The sequence below is a fragment of the Ceratotherium simum genome, chromosome 5 (assembly GCF_057802395.1).
Source record: "Ceratotherium simum simum isolate JZ-2026a chromosome 5, ASM5780239v1, whole genome shotgun sequence".
Classification (NCBI taxonomy): Eukaryota; Metazoa; Chordata; class Mammalia; order Perissodactyla; family Rhinocerotidae; genus Ceratotherium; species Ceratotherium simum.
Window position 1 is genome coordinate 18,971,241 of NC_141904.1, and position 16,601 is coordinate 18,987,841.

The 16,601-nt window shown below is 44.3% G+C and overlaps 1 protein-coding gene across 1 annotated transcript in view; it reads right to left on the minus strand.

Annotated features, from left to right (window-relative positions):
- The window catches only part of BFSP2 (beaded filament structural protein 2), a 62,792-nt gene that overhangs the window by 11,976 nt on the left and 34,215 nt on the right, over positions 1 to 16,601 (minus strand). The window contains exons 3-4 of the mRNA XM_004419361.3: positions 13,269 to 13,425; positions 12,072 to 12,233 (exon numbers count right to left, since the gene is read on the minus strand). Of these exons, the coding sequence (XP_004419418.1) occupies positions 12,072 to 12,233; positions 13,269 to 13,425 (319 nt within the window). The remainder of the gene's footprint in view (positions 1 to 12,071; positions 12,234 to 13,268; positions 13,426 to 16,601) is intronic.

The following is a 16,601-nucleotide window of genomic DNA, read 5'->3' on the forward strand; positions in this document are numbered from 1 at the left end:
ACATCATTGATGAATAAACCCATTAAGATCAAGGAAAATATCAATCAAAATTCATATCAGAGCGATCCTCATTCATCATTGATGTGAGTGACTTTTTGCTTAATCAGATATTAATATTCAAGCATTTTTCTGTAGTCTGACTTTGTGACGCTGTTGTGGATGATAGAATTATAAAACGGCTGGCTAACTTTGCAAGAAATGGCAAGTCACACTGAAGTTATAGGTGCAAATGGAAAAGCAAAGTAAGTATATTATCTTAAAATTTATGTTATTTCTAAAATTGTCTAAAGAAAACATCAGCAGAAATTGCCATGTTGCCTTTAAGTGGTATTGTGAGTTTGACTGGCACATAAATCATATGCTCACATTTCCCCCCAGAGAGCAGTTGTGAACCATCACCAGCACACATGGGTAGGATTCGGGTGTGAGTAGAAGCCAAATCCCATGGAGGGCGAGTTTCATAGCTTTGGTAGGAGGGTCTGGGGTAAAGCTGCTGGCAAAGGCTGTAGCCACAGCCCCTATACAATCTGTCCCTCCTCTCAGCTCAGATAATGAGTGGCTTGTATTCAGTGGTTCAGAGGTACATGCTGGTCCCTGGATGATTGAATCCCCATGTTCTAGTTTCATTAGCAAAATGCTGTACCCAAGTGGCTCCCAACATTCTTGGACAACCAGCACGGTTTTTCACATATCTCAGTACTAATTCATGCTATTTTTATGTAAACCAATTCACTTTTTCTTTGTAAATAAGTGTGTTTAAAATGGAAACTGTAGATAAGTTCTCAAATTTTAATATGCATCAGCATCATCTGGGGGATCTTGTGAAAATGCAGGTTCTGAGTCAGGATATCCTGAGTGGGGCCCAGGAATCCGCATTTAAAACTCCCACATGATGGCTGGTCCATGGAAGAAAAGTTCTAGATTGCTACAGAAATGGATAAAATTGTATCACTTGCCACAGATAGAAGATAACTGAAAAGTTAATAACATTAAAACAAACCAATATTATTACATTCTAGCAAATGTTCTTGCCAAGTTGCTGAGTCCCAAATCCTGCTTTCTCTTTGTTGAAAGGTGAGATTAATAACTATAAGAGAAGAGGTAGTGACCTACCAGCACCAAACGGAAAATTTCTTACACAGTTTAATTAAAATTGAAAGAGAAAAAGAAATTAATTTGATCACTATGAGTTTCCGTGTCATTTTACATCATGCCCATACCTTCCCAAATCAGCTTACCACGAGTGAAACTTGCTCTTCGTTCGGGGACAGTTAATTGCTTTAACTCACAGAAAAGTATTACATGTTCTTCTTCAATGGCTTTTTAGATTTGTGCTTTCTGGGTATTGTAATAACTCTACTTCTGTTTCCATTTCAACCCAATGCCTTCAGAGTTCTCCTCACAGGCCAAATGGAAGTGTGTGATTCTAGACTCTGAGGATAGGAAGGCAGGACTATGTTTTGTTGCTCAGTGCAGTTGCTAGGATGTGTAAGGAGATTCAAATAGGTTGGTTTCCAGGCTTTCAAGCCAGCTTGAAATCTTGGCTCCACTGTGCAGGAGCTGAGCTGCCATGTTTGTACTCTATGTATATTTCTGCGACAGGAGAGCATGTTGACATTTTGAAATATGGTAAAAATTTTCAAATTAAAATAACTTTAAAATTAAACTTGCATGTTATTGCATGTGCAGGACGGATGTGAGAGAAGAACTGCAGCGGGCTTTTGAGTAAGTCAGAATGAAGTATTTGAGAGTCTCCAATTGGAGGGGAAAAGAGCCATCTCCAAACCCAACCCACTGTGCTGATTAGCATTGCCATTCTCAAAAACACCCTTGGCCATGACCTGGAGGCGGAAGAAATGCCACTTTGTAGTGTGAGGGGAGAGGGAGAGCTTCGGAGGAGGCAGAGTATGGAGAGCAGCGATGCAGGTGTGTTCAGAGCAGAACATGTATCCAGGATGAGTGCTCCGGGGTTGAAATGTGTATTCTGCCTTTTCCCAAGTGGTTGCTGTGTGGGTTTCAGCAAGCCACTGGAGCTCTCTGGTTTTTGCAGCTGGTGAACAATAGCTTTATAAGAGCATTGCTCTGCCGCAGAGTACAGCTAACTGCCTTGCCCTTAGCTTCTTAGATCTCATGGGATCGTGCTGACCCCTTTATGTTCACTCTCATGGAGAAAGGGAAAGTGATGGACCTCTTGGGGATGCATGGGCTCCCAATCTTGTATCACAGAGGAATCTTATCCTACAAGGAGGGCACAGAATCGTGGTTTGGAAAGATCATGACAGAAGTCTGACATAATCTTTTGGTCCCTCAGGGCAAAGGCCTCTCAACCTCACATTCCACAAGATGTCACTTGCTCATTCTTAAAGAAGAAAATGAATCAAGGTTCCCCCACTCCATGTAATCTGTCCAGGTCAGCCTAGCAGTTAAGATTGTTGCTTCTGGAGTCAGAACATGTGGTTTGAATCCCAGCTCTGCCACTTTCTAACTGGATGATCTTGGGTAAGTTACCGAGCCTCTCCATGCCTCAGTTTCCTCCTCTGTAAATGGATAAAATCACAATACCTATGTCATGTTGGGAAGATTAAGTGAAAACAGGCCTGTCAAGTGCTTAGAACACTGTCTGGCACTTGGTAAATGCCCAGTACATGCTTTGCGCGTGCTGCTTTTGTGGTGCATCTCATTCTGCCTTGTAGAAGAGTGGTCTTTCCGTCCATTGCCTCCCATCTGCGCCCCAGCCAACCTCACACTAGATTATAGGTACCGTGTGTGCAGGGACAACTTCTTACTCACCCCTCTTTCCCCCCTGGGGACCTAACATGGCTTTTTACACCTAGGACATGCCCAACAATGTTTATTGAAGGTCTACAACATGTCCCAGGTACTTGCTAGGGACTACAGAAGAGGAGGATCTACCAGGAATGGAATTAAATCAAATCTCATTTTCATTAGGAGGATTAGTTATCATTATCATAACAATTATAAGTCACTTTACAGTCACACGCTATCATATAAACATTATTTAGCTAAGGATAGCTTTTGACAGGCAGCACACACCCGCCTGACCTACCCCAGCCAGATGTAGGATTTATTTGGGAGAGGGCTGGATGCCATCCAGTCTTCACCAGAGACATGCGTTCTCCTTAGTGGGAATTAAAAAGAAGTGCATGTCTCCCTCAGTGAAACTTCAACATTGGCAGAAGAGCTGGCCTGCGGAGGCTAAGCCAAGTTCCTCCTTGACTTTATACAAGAGCTGCCTGGCTGTTGAAACTGCTCTCTTTAGGGTGTAGGACCAATTCCCAGCCTCAGTCAAAGCTGCCGGAGGAAACACAGAGGAGCACGTGGCTCTGGGGACTTGCTTCTCCCTTGGTCGTACGTAAGCACACCCTGCTGATGAAGGCGGCGGAAGAGGCTCAGCAATGAGCGCAATTCTGAAAAGAAGGATATATTTTTCTTCTTAAAATAATTATTGGAGAAGTCTAAATGACAGTATTTTCGTTCTGATTCATGGACATCATCCCATCCCTAAGAAGCGCCTCCTCTCTTTGTCCCTTCTAGGAGACTAGTAAGTGTTGAATACGAACACACTACCTTAATTTCTCAGCGGTTTGGGTTGTTTCATCTTTGCAAATCTCTTATTTTAGAAGTAAGGTCCCTACATTTTTTCTGGGAAACAGCTACTGTTATGAACTATCTAAGGTAGCTTTGAGATCAGCAGAATCAGGAGGCCAGGGGCGGGCATTCTTTGAAGCCAGGGACTTTGTGTCCACAGTACCAAGCACAGGGGCTGGCATCTGTTTCGTGCATGATAAATGGAGTCTGAATGGGTGGGTGAGTGAAGATTCCTGGTAGAAGGTGTGAGGAGGAGGTTGCGATGTTGGGTGATCCCCTATATAGATAGTCTCTCAAATATTGGTTGTCGACCAGTTGTGGGGTTGAAAACACAATATAGAAGATGAGGGCCTGGGAGTGCCCTCTACAATGTGTGTGGTTGTAAAGATCAGGGTAGGGTAAAGAACAGGCAAAGGATAGGCAGTGCCTACCTCAATGAGACAGTTTCTTTTTTTTCCCTTTTAATAACTACTCTGACTCCCCCCAGACTGCCCCCCACCCCCGCCGCCCCGTTTCACCACCTAGGATACACTACTGTAGCATACAGCTATAGGAACAAAATCCTGGCCTCCTGGCTCCTATAATAACCTTTCCTTATTGGCTAACAATATCTTTTGAAAGCTAGCTGGCACTACCATAAATTAAGTAAAAAAACAAGTGACAAGCTAGGAGCATATTTGCAACTTCTATCACATAGAGAGGACTAATTTCTCTAATGTACAAAGAGCCAATACAAACCAGTAACAGAAAGTACAAGACCTAATAAAATGGGCAAAAGATATGCTCTGATAGTACACACCAAGCAAATATGGGCGAAATGCAGCATGTAAAAAGATGTTCCACCTTCCTCATAATATGAGAAATGCAAAAATAAAACTACACTGAAAAACCATTTTTTTTTTTTTGTGAGGAAGACCAGCCCTGAGCTAACATCCGATGCCAATCCTCCTCTTTTTTTGCTGAGGAAGACTGGCCCTGAGCTAACATCCATGCCCACCTTCCTCTACTTTATATGGGACGCCGCCACAGCATGGCTTAACAAGTGGTGCGTCGGTGCGCGCCCAGGATCCGAACCAGCGACCCCGGGCCACCACAGCTGAGCGCGCACACCCAACTGCTTGCGCCACCGGGCCAGCCGCATGAAAGACCATTTTTTATCTGTAATATCAGCAAAGGTCACAAAGTGTGAGAACTCACAGTATTGGCGAGGATGTGGGGAAATGGGCACCCTCAAACGTTTCTGATGAGAATATGAATTGTTACAACCTTTATAGAGGGTAATTTGGCAATATTTATCAAAATTACTGATGCATATAATTTTTTGTGTGTGTGAGGAAGATCAGCCCTGAGCTAACATCCAATGCCGATCCTCCTCTTTTTGCTGAGGAAGATTGGCCCTGGGCTAACATCCGTGCCCATCTTCCTTTACTTTATATGGGACGCTGCCACAGCGTGGCTTGACAAGCAGTGCGTTGGTGCGTGCCCGGGATCCGAACCTGCAAACCCCCGGGCCTCTGAAGCGGAGTGTGCGCACTTAACCGCTCCGCCACCAGGCCAGCCCCATGATGCATATAATTTTTGACCCAGCAAGTCCACATCTATGAATTTATCCAACAGATACTTTTCTACATTGGGAAATGAGGGACATACAAAGTTAGTGATTAGTTTTATTTATAATAGCAAAAGATTAGAAGCCACTTAAATATTCATCAGCAGGGCACAGGTTAAATAAATCCTGGGAGATCCATTAGCTGGAACAGGGGTTGGCAACTTTTTCTGTAAAGGGTCAGATAGCAAATTTCTTAGGCCTGGCAGGCCATATGGTCTCTGTTGCAACTATTTAACCCTGCTGATGTGGTGCAAATGCAGCCATAGACCATATGTAAATGAATGGACATGGCCATGTTTGAATAAAACTTTATTTGTAAAAAACAGGCAGTGGGTCAGATTTGGCTTGTGGGCCATAGTTTACTGCCCCCTGTGGTATAATATCATGCAGCTAAAACGCAGTATGTTCTGAATACTACTATTTGTGTAAAAAGAGAGAGAGAAAATATGTACATATTTCCTCGTACATGCATAAAATATCTCTGAAAGGACACGTAGGAAAAGGATAACATTGGTTGGCCCCATAGAAAAGAACGGGGTGCCTGGGACATGAATTGGATGACACTTTTCACTGTATATCATTTTGTACATTTTGAATTTTGAACCAAGTGAAAGTATTATATACTAAAAATGCTTAAATAAAATAAAAGTAAATAAAAAAAGAAATAAAAGCAAGCTGGGACCCTTTCGCAGGGCGTGCTCTGGGACATACTATGAGCTGTATGTCATATACATGTATATGTAGAGTTGCTAGCTGACTCCCAGTGCCTGCTGTGAGCACAGCCGCGTAAACCACGGCTTATTTGACTGAGGAACCATCGGGGATTATAGCCAACTCATCAACACACAGGGCCCCTAGATTACAGATGCTCTCAGGGGTTCTGCTCTCTCTATTCTCCTTGAAAGGAACTCTCCCAGTTGGCTATCACGGCAATACTACAGCAGGCCATCTTGTAGTCTAGAGCCAGTGGCCTCAGCTGAGCAGCAGAAACCCATTTTAACCCAATTTCATATATCCTAGAAAATATTGACTCTTTATGGTAAAAGCAAGCAAAGAAAAGGCATAGACACAGCAGCCTATATAAAATATTTGCCCTTACAGAACAGATTATTGTTTGTGGATATAGGTGACATGGAGACATGTTACCCAAGGTTTCTAGTCTCCTCATGGATAGATCTAGACCTATGCTGTCCAAAATGATAGCCACTAACCACATATAGCTATTTAAATAAAAACTAATAAAAATTAAATTAAATTAAAATTCAGTTTCTCAGCTGTATCAGGCACATTTCAAGTGCTCAACAGCCACGTGTGACCAGTAGCTACCATACTGGATTGCTGCACAGACTATAAAATAAATAATAAGGTAAGTGATACAAGTACCAGGTTTAGAGTCTGTCCTTTATGGTTGTGAATAGATATCATAGAACACTTCCATCATTGCAGAAATGTCTATTAGAGGGCACTGCCGTAGTCAATCTCTAATCTCTTCCAGCTCTAAGACTGTTAATAACCAGAAACTTTGCAATTCATCTCAATCTGTTCACCTCTCTTCATTCTTAACTATCTCCACAATCTGTCATCCTGACGGTTTAAGGCATGATGGTTACAGCTCAGATAAAGTTCTTGACCACAAATGCCTTAAACTGATCCGGGGCAGGCTCAGACCTACTGTCAGAGCGGATAGCAAGGGAGCAACCTCTTCGATACAGAGTTCCTGGCCCCTAGGGACTCTTAAAAGGGGGCTAAGTTCTCTCTCATGGTTGCCTCCCACCCCACCACACCAGCTTGTGCTGGTGATTGAATAAGGCTTTGGTAATTGTACACACCGTTGAGCTGCAGTGAAGGAAGGACAGAGAGAAGAGGCTTCTGGGAATGAGGGTGTGGAGCCCTTCCAAGGAAAGGAAGATCCCAGGGAGGAGGTTAAGAAGGTGGAATGGAGCCTGCTTTGCTGGGAGCAGACTGCAGGCCAGGCTTAGGGCCAGGGATCAAAGACCTCTCAGTGCCTAGGCTGAGAAATTGGACAAGGAAGAGAGGACTCCCCCTGGAGGAGGCAGGCTGAAGGCAGCGCTGTCCACCTGGTAGAGGAGGCAAGACAGCAGGAGGCAGGGAGGGACGTGGTCTCAGTTCTCTGCTGCAGTACTGGCTGGCCTGGTGTGGTGGGCAGAAATCTGGGATGGCCTCCACGGTCTCTGCCCTCAGGTGTTATGCCCATGGTTAGGTTACGTTCTAGGACAAAGGTGAGGGGATTTTGCAGATGTAATTAAGGTCCCAAATCAATTAATTTTGAGTTGATCTAAAGGAAGTGTCCTGGGTGGGCCTAACTTAATCAGATGGATGCCTTCAAGGGGTGGTGCTCTTCTGCTGGCCTTGGAGGAGCAAACAGCTGTGTTAGGTGCTGCCTATGGAGAGGGGCAGCCTCTAGGGGCTGAGGGCCTCAGTCCTGCAACTGCAAGGAGCTGAATTCTGCCCATAACCTGAATGAGCTCAGAAGATGAGAATGCAGCTCTGGCTCATACCTTGATGGCAGCCTGGTGAGCCCCTGAGAGCAGCGGACCCAGTTAAGCCATGCCTGGACTCCTGATTGTAGAAACAGTGACATAATCAATGTATGTTGTTTAAAGCCACGAAGTTTCCAGTAATTGGTTACAAAACAGTAGAAAATGAATACACTTCACTATCTTGGGGGAGGACCTCCAGTCCCATCAATGGGCACACTGAAGGGGGAGAGGTCAACCTTCTGAACCCTAAGCAGCTCTGTTCAGACACTTTGGAAGCCCTTAGCCTGCAGGTTGGCCCTGTTTCCGGGAGATTGCACATTGTAAGGAAAAGGTCAGTTGGAAGAGATATTTGAATATATTTATCATAATGGACTGACATTCACATGAAAGACAATAACTGCATAATATTTTTGAAAGTGTCTCTTTGGCTACTTTAAACATCACTTTCCTGTTGGTGATAAAGGACCTTTGAAATGGTCACATCTGTGGAAGAAAAACTTGGTGGAAATAGCCTGTCTGCAGGGATCCTAGAAGCTCTCGCCTCTCTTTCTCCTCCCTCCCTTCCTCCTTTCCTGCCTCCCTTCCTTTCTGATAGCAGTAAACACATCTGTGAAGTGTGAATAACAGTAGTTCCTGCTTTTGAGGCTGTGGTGAGAATTGAAAGAGCAGAAGGATGTCAAAAGTCTAGCCAGTACAAATGGCCTCATAGGGTTATCAATCTTATTTTCGAATGTTAGGTCTTTTTAAACAACGACTGATGGAGTGATTTCAACGTACCCACAAGCTCCATAAAAGTTTAAGGGAGATGGGCACTGTGAGATCTTAATCCGACCAAGGTCAGGGTGGAGCATACTTGCATTTGGGACTCTCTTTTGTTTGTCACTCTACAGAATGGAAATGTCTCAGCATATGAATCCTAGGAAACAGGTGAATGATGGCGGCCCTTCGGTATTCCCCAAGGTGGCCTTTTTAAGGTTGTTGGTTGCAGATTGGGGAATGTATTCCATGGTTGGCCAGGACGTCTGGAGGGTGGTATGGCACGTCATGGGTTTCCCAAAGCATCTCCAAATACCCTGAGTTGGGTAACCACAACAAATAGAAAAGGAAGCGCCAGTTTTTAAGACCTCCAGAAATTCTCTGGACCAACCCGATCCCCCCAAACACTGAAGCATACAACTTGAGAAGCACCAAAAACTGGACCACCAAGTTTCCCAACATCCATGACACCGTGCCTGGACAGAACATATCCAGAACCTCTTTATAAGCTTTTAATGATTAAAAAATAAGGAGAGCCGGCAGATAAGCTGTAGCAGATGCTGAGGGCATCCACCTTTATCCCTCAAGCCTTGACGCCTTAGTTCTTCTAGCTTCCTTCCTGCTGCCAGATTCTGCACCTCTTTGCTGAGGGAGCTTGTTCTGAAGTCTTTGATAGGTCACTCTGCTAGCAGTGGCAGAGGGTTGATGGGAGGTAGTACCACTACCCCATCTTTCTCACCTTCCCCTTCTCTAGTATTCTGTTCTGTTCCCCAGAACCCCCGGGGTACATGCCAGTCTCCCACAGTGATGCCTAGTTGGATAATGCCTTCTTCGTTGGTTCCCTTCTCTGCTTCTCCTCTACCAGTATTGTGGGTCCCTACCCCCAACTTCCAAAAAAACCACCTGCGCTTCAATATTTGTCTCAGGATCAGTTTCTGGGCAAAGCTAAACAAAGACATAAATTAATCATGCCAATTAATTTTCAGCCTCCCCAGGCTGAAAGGTAATTGAATACATGTTTATATTCTCTCTACAAAAGGTTTTGAAAGCAGTGTGTGCTAAGCCATTTCACATTTATGCTTGGCTGCCAAGAAACAGACAAGAGAAGCTCCCGATGGGAAAAAGTCAGCCCCCGAGGGCATGACTGCAACTGACAAAACTATTTATTGGAGGATTTCTGGCTGTCAGTTCTGATCTCTGTTGATGATCAGAGGAATTCACTCATTCTGAAAATATTTTCTGAGCTCCACCTCTCTGCAAGAGGCCCAGGCAGCAGTGGCCAAACTAAAACAAGAACTGTTTTCTCTGAGATGCAGCTTTCAGATTACTCTATTAAAAAAACACTAATGAATCTGTTCAGAATTAATGTTTGAATTACTGTTGTGCTGGTGATGATTCTCAAGAGGGTGAGGGGTGAATAATAATGACTAGGGTTTTTTTCTTTTTCACAGTATGCTGGATTTATTTCTGTTAATTACAATGCCCCTACCCGCTTGCCCAAAGAAATAATCACTATAGTGTGGTATACACTCAGGAGTGTTGGGACAGAAGCAAGTTTGCAAACTACTGGGCCACTGAGATTTAGGTTTGGGAACTGAGTCAAAGAAACGACAGCCCAATGTGGAGAAAAGGTCCCTGGACCCAGAGCCAGGAGAGCTGAAGGATAGCGCTACCAAGTAGCTATGTAACCTCAACTACCCTCTCCGGGTCTCAGTTTCCTCACCTCTAAAAGGAGGGAATGGGATTGGATGGTCTCTAGGGTCATTAATTGTAAATATTCATGAGTCCCCTAAAGAAGAAGCAGTGGACCAAAATCAAGTCTATAGTTTGGCTTCACTTTACCCCCTCCTCTTCCCCCTTCCTCCTCACTTTCCTCCCACCTCTCACTCAGTTGTAGGGGCTGTACTTTGTGGAGTTACCAGGCACTATTTGCCATAAAAAGTGTTTGTAGTGACTTGGCCCAAGGAATTGAAGGTTAGAAAGAAAAGAAGCTGTTGAAAAGGGGAAAGGATGGAGAAGGGGGGGAGTGAAAGGAGTTTTCTGGGCTGGAGAACACTGGGCATCCAGACGGTAAAGATCCTGCTGGGAAGGTTCTTGTTGATAAATGGCAGGCAGGGGTTTGAGGGGGCCTGGGAGAAGATAGAACAGGAAAGGTCCTCTAGGTTTTCTTTTAGTAGTTTTTATAAACTCTCGTGGTCCTCAGCCCTGGCTGTGTATTAGAATCATCCAGAGAGCTTAAAAAACCACGAAGTCCCTCTCCTTCTGATTTAATTGGTCTTGGATGGGGCCTGGGCATGGGCATTTTTGAAAATGCTCTGAAATAATTCTGCTGTGCAGCCAGGATTGAGACCCACTAAACGGTCACCAAGAGTGCAGGAGCAGCCTGCTTGCCTTCTCTCAAATAGCGACTTTATTTTTCCTACTTGCTTCATGCTCTCCTTCCTGTTCTGCTCTTTTCATCTTCTGCCTCAAAATTCCAAAGTCATGCATGAGTGGGAGACGGAGAAGGGAAGAACAAACCCTATGCATTCCATTTTCTGGTTAATTCCTTCATTATTTATGAGGTTTAATAAAAGATGTTTTTCCTCCATGAATATAATTCATACTACTTAAGAAAAACTTGAGAAATACTCAGAAACAAGAAAGAAAACACATCTCAACATCTCAAAGAGGTCCCTCACTCAAAGACAACCACTGCTAACACCGTTACACGTTAGTGTTTTCTTTCTAATCTTTTCTGGATGCCTAGTTTCTTTGTTTGAATGCTTTACCCTACTCCGTGTACCACAGGTTGGCGAACTGCAGCCCGCAGGCCAAATCCAGCCCACCTCCTGTTTCTATAAATAAAGTTTTATTGGAACACAGCCATGCTCATTTGTTACTTTTTCTCTACGGCTGCTTTCATACGACAGTGGCCGAGTACAGCAGAGACGGTCCAGCCCAGGAAGACTAAATATTTATTATCTAGTCCTTTACAGAAAAAGTTTGTTGGCCCCTGGTATATACCATTCTATACTCTCTTTTTCCCTTCATTTTACCTTATTGCATGAGCATTTCCCATGTTGTCATAAATGCTTCATAAATATCATTTCTAATAACTGCCCGCTATTTCATTGCGTGGTTAGGTTGTGGCTTAGTCTTTCTCTTATTATTAAACATTTATGTGTTTTTCTCCCCAGTTTTTTCACTCTTATAATGAATGCTTTGGTGAGTATATTTGGATGTAAACTTTATCTGTGTTTTCAATTATTTCTTTAGGATAGTGTCCAGATTATTCAACTGGTGGGTAGGGGCATTCTAAGACTCTTGAAACATATCATCATAGCCCTTATTCAAAGACGTCATACTAGTTTGTGCTCCCCAATAATTCAGGAGAGAACCTACTTCTTCACATACTTTCCAGCATTATCACTATTTTAAACATTCTCTGCATTTAGACAGGTAACCAAAAAGCTATTATTTTAATTTGCATTTATTTAATGTCTAAAGAGATTGAAATCGTTGCATTTTTTTCTTTTGCATGTTGACTGCTTTTCATCTTTGCTCGGCCTCCTTCTGCACAGGGCAGAGTGGAGGATGCTAGTCCTACCTCTCACCTTGGCTTGGAGCAAGGCTCCTGCCTCCACCCGGTTCTTTTCGACATCTCTCTCCCAGTGAATTCTGATCGTCTCAAGGATGTTGTCCAGACCAGTGCCAATGGGAACATCCATTTTTTCCAGCTCAGATCCTGCCAACTGTTTGTACAGCATTTTCACATCCTGAAAATGACAATATACATCTCAGGTGAGTTCCAGAGTGGAAAGAAAAGACATGGAATTCTAGCCAGCAGAGGCCCAGCTCTGTTGGCAATACTTTTGCTTCTCATTTTGCTACTGCCAAATATGGGGCTTCACAGAGACTGGCCCGATCCTCTTCCCAGCATAGCACTGTGTTCTCTTTTCCCAAGGATGTATTTCTTAGGCTGGTCTTCACAAGCTCAGGCCCACCCAATGCAAAATTCAAAATAAATAAGTAACAAAATAACGACACAGAGTAAGCAACAACAGCAAGATGAAATTTACGAATTGCACAAAGTCAGAGTAGGCTGAAAGAGATTTAAAGATAACTTTGGAGTCTCTAGAGGGTTACTATGGGAGAGTGACAGACTCCTGAGCTAAGAACAGGAGCGAGTGGGCTTATTGGCTCCTGGTCAGCTTAAGGTTGGACAAATGAAGGAACTTGCCAACATGAGCATGTTAAGTGGGTTTTGACTTTTTCCACTGCAGGCATTTTAGATCTCAGATCAGACAGTGACCTGTGTGAGGTGGTTTAGAATCAGTGTGGTTCTGCAGGGAACTGGACTGCTCCCCATTGGAGGTCCCCTTCAGTCCTGTCACTCAATGATCTGACCTAATTTCATTAGCGAGTGTGTGTAAACCACAGCCTGGATCCACCCGCAGAGTTATTTTGTGTATCCTATACAGTGAAAAGAAAGATCTGAACTAGAATACCTTGAGGAAGAGGATGCTCCCTGCAATTCAACACAGGTTCCATCACTTGCTATTGCCTGGACCTGCTGCCTCCCCCATTTATGTGCCAGCCTGGGCCTGAAGCCATTTGAGTTTGCAACTCCCAGGGTAACCTGACCCACCACAAGGACTGAAAGTATTTTACTGGAATTTTCCCTGCAGCCCTGGGTAAGCGACGTGGAGAGGCCGAGATGCCCTACCATCACCTGTGTTGTGAAGGTCGGCCAGACAGGTGAGCGCCTCTGGTCCTGTAGCCAACCCAGCATCGCCCCAGCCCCCACCTACCTCTTCATAGCTCCTTGACAGAAAGCCAAAGTCTTCTTTCAGCCTTTCTATTTGACTTTCCAGATCCATTTTTGTCAAATTAGCTTCATCGATGACTTTATACAGAGAGTTAATTTCCTCTTCTGCTACCTTTCGAAATGGCTGCTCATTTTCATACCTGCGGATAAAGGAACTTAATCAGCGTAGCTGGGCAACCCAGAAGAAAAAATAATCAGATTATAAATGTTACCAACAGGCCAATTATGTGATCGTTAGACAATGAAGGTTAAAAGTCACTGTTCCAACAGCTTTCAGGGCACTGTTAATGCAATTGTTACGTGTTAATTTATTAAAATGAAAGCGATTCTAGGGAAAGCTTCTCCAGGAGTTCAGATCCAGGTAAGGGGATCTGGCATCATCATTGTTATTCTGATTTGTCATCCTTTTCACCTGAGGATCCTTTAACAAACATTACTGAGAATCTGCTAAGTACCAGGCCATGTGCTGGTGATCCCAAAATGAAGAATGTGGTTTCTATCCCCGAAGAGCCCATGTGAAATTTCAGGAGTGTGGCCGCAAATGCCTTCAGGGGCCAAGTGGGGAATGTAGATGAGGGAAGAGGGCCAGGTCTGGGCAACAGGGAGAGATGGGGACTGAAGCCCGTATGACAGATCGCACTTCACCTAACGGGGGCTGCCCCTCAGTGCCTCCCCACTGCTGCTGTGTGGGAAGGGGTATGCCAGTTTTCTTCAAGAGAAATAGGAAACCTGGATTTATATGTGAAATATCCAGAGTTTTAAAAACTTACAACTTATACAATAACATACATGTACACGTGTGTACACACATACTGACACAAGTCTGAAACTGCCCACTCTGAGTTCTTTCAATCTCTCGTTTGTACAAGGCCTTCTTTCTAAAAACTACCCAACAACTTTGCCAATTTCTCCCAATGTCACTCCTTTCCTTCCATGGCCAGGAAGGCAGCTCTTGTGAAAAATGCTCAGGGGTTCTAGTTGACAGAGGCCCAATGGAAACCGCAGAAACCCAGCTGTACTACTCAGCCAAATTTCACACCTTACCTTCATCCATCCATCGAAGGAAGAAATCTCACACCTCTCATTCCTCTCAAAGCATCTTAGGGTCTTAAAATTTTATGGGACTTTAGCTTTCAGCTATTCAAACTCCTACCCAGTGACAATCCCTTGATGGCATTCTTGATAGGTGATCATGTAGCCTCTGCTTGAATGCTTCCAGTGATGAGGAACTCGTCACCTCCCAAGGTCACCATTCCATTTTGGAACAGCTCTATTCATTGCAAATTTCTTCCTTCAAGACCTTAAATCTCCATTCCTGTAAGAGTCTTGAGTTCCACCCTCTGCAACACCCAAAATTAGTCTAATCTTTCCTTCTGTCAGTCCTACAAATATTTAGAGACTGTCTCTTACGTCACACTCTCGTCCCTCGTTCCCACCCTCCCTACATCTCCAAGGCTTTTGTTCCTCATGTTAAACATTCCCAGTTCCTTCCTCCATTTTTCGTATAAATTGGTCTCCACGTCCCTCATGCGGGGGCAGGGACTGTGACCTTTCGATGTTTGTATCTCCAGTACCCAGCTCCAGGCTTCAGGTAGATTTGTGGAATGATTAGAAAAGCTCCAGTTGGTCCAGGTCCTTCTTAAAATGCGGTACAGAGCACGGAATGCAGAACTCCAGATGCTGCCCGATCAGCTCAGAGTCCCGGGGGACTGTCTGCTCCTTTGTTTAAGCCTTTTAATTCTATTGATCGTGGACCCTAAGATTTGCTTTATGGATTTTTGTTTGTTGTATGCTTGTTCATTAGATTTTGACCAGCTGTGTTTGCTGCTTACTAATATTGGGTCTCCTGTCAACTAGAACCCCTGAGCATTTTTCTTCTTTTCTTTTTTTTGTGAGGAAGATCGGCTCTGAGCTAACATCCATGCCCATCCTCCTCTTTTTGCTGAGGAAGATGGGCCCTGGACTAACATCTGTGCCCATCTTCCTCCACTTTATGTGGGACGCCGCCACAGCACGGCCTGACAAGCGGTGCGTCGGTGCGCCCCCGGGATCCGAACCCAGGCCGCCAGCAGCCGAGCGCACACACTTAACCGCTACGCCACTGGGCCGGCCCCCCTGACCATTTTTCATAAGAGCTGCCTTACACCCAATTTCCCTCCTCCTGGGTGCACCTGGTGTTTGAACCCAAAGGAGGAGTTCATATTTACCATCTTTCAGTTTCACTGGCCCATTGTTCCAATGTGTTGGGATCATTCTGAATCCTGATTCCATCATTCTACTCCTCATCGCCCCTGCTGGCTTTGCATCTCCTGCCATTTTGCCACGCCTACTTTTATGTACCTTGCGGTTCAAAATAGTAAATGAAGGAACCAAGGACAGAGCCCTGTGGCTTACCACCAGAGACTTTTCTCAGGGTTGGACCTGCACCTTTGAATCAGCACTTGGGAGATGGTTTCTGAAGCGTTTTTCTGCACTCTATATATAGGATCAGATTTTCTACACAAATGTATTCTTTATGGAGGATTGTATTCTTATTAACATTTAATCCTTTTGGAAACAAGCTCTGTCCTTCCAGCTAAAATGAAAACCCACCCATATCACTGGGATTCGTCTCTGTTAACCCAAGCTGGAAGAATCCCCCATGTGCCTCTGGAATCCTGTTTTGTTCACCTCTCCAGGGAGCCTGGTTCCTTCCAGGATATGCTTCATCTTAGGTGTCCTATAGACTTGGTTTTGGAAGCCCACTAAGGATTAGAAATATCTCTGTGATATTCCCCAGGGCTGCTGTTAAGCTTTTAGCTTTCTCTTGCTATACTCTTCCCCCTTCCCCTTCCATTTTGAAGTCTTCAATTAGCGTCTCTGTGCTCATGACATCCGGAACTGTCTTGTCTTGACCTGCAGGCCACTCTGGCTCAGCATCTTCAACAGCATCCCATGATTTCTGCTTGGTTGCTCCATCATCGGCTCAACTCAGCTTGCTCAAAACCAAACTCATTAGCTACCCCTGAATTTTAGACAAGCTTTCCCTCCCCAATTTTCTATTTCAGTAATAGAACCACAAATCTTCTAAATTACCCGAGTTCAAAACATGGAAATTACCTTTGCCTTCTCTTTTCAGGCTGTATGTGTAGATAGTTGTTAAATCCTGCCACTTATTTCTTCGACCCATCCCTCAAGTCTGCCATTGCTACCATCCCAGGCAGACCCTGAGCTATAGCAGTCTCCCATTGTCTTGCCAGACCTACAGTACTGCCCGCAGAGTGACCATCCTTAACCACATTGAGTCACTCCTGTGCTCAGAAGACTTAAGTGTCAT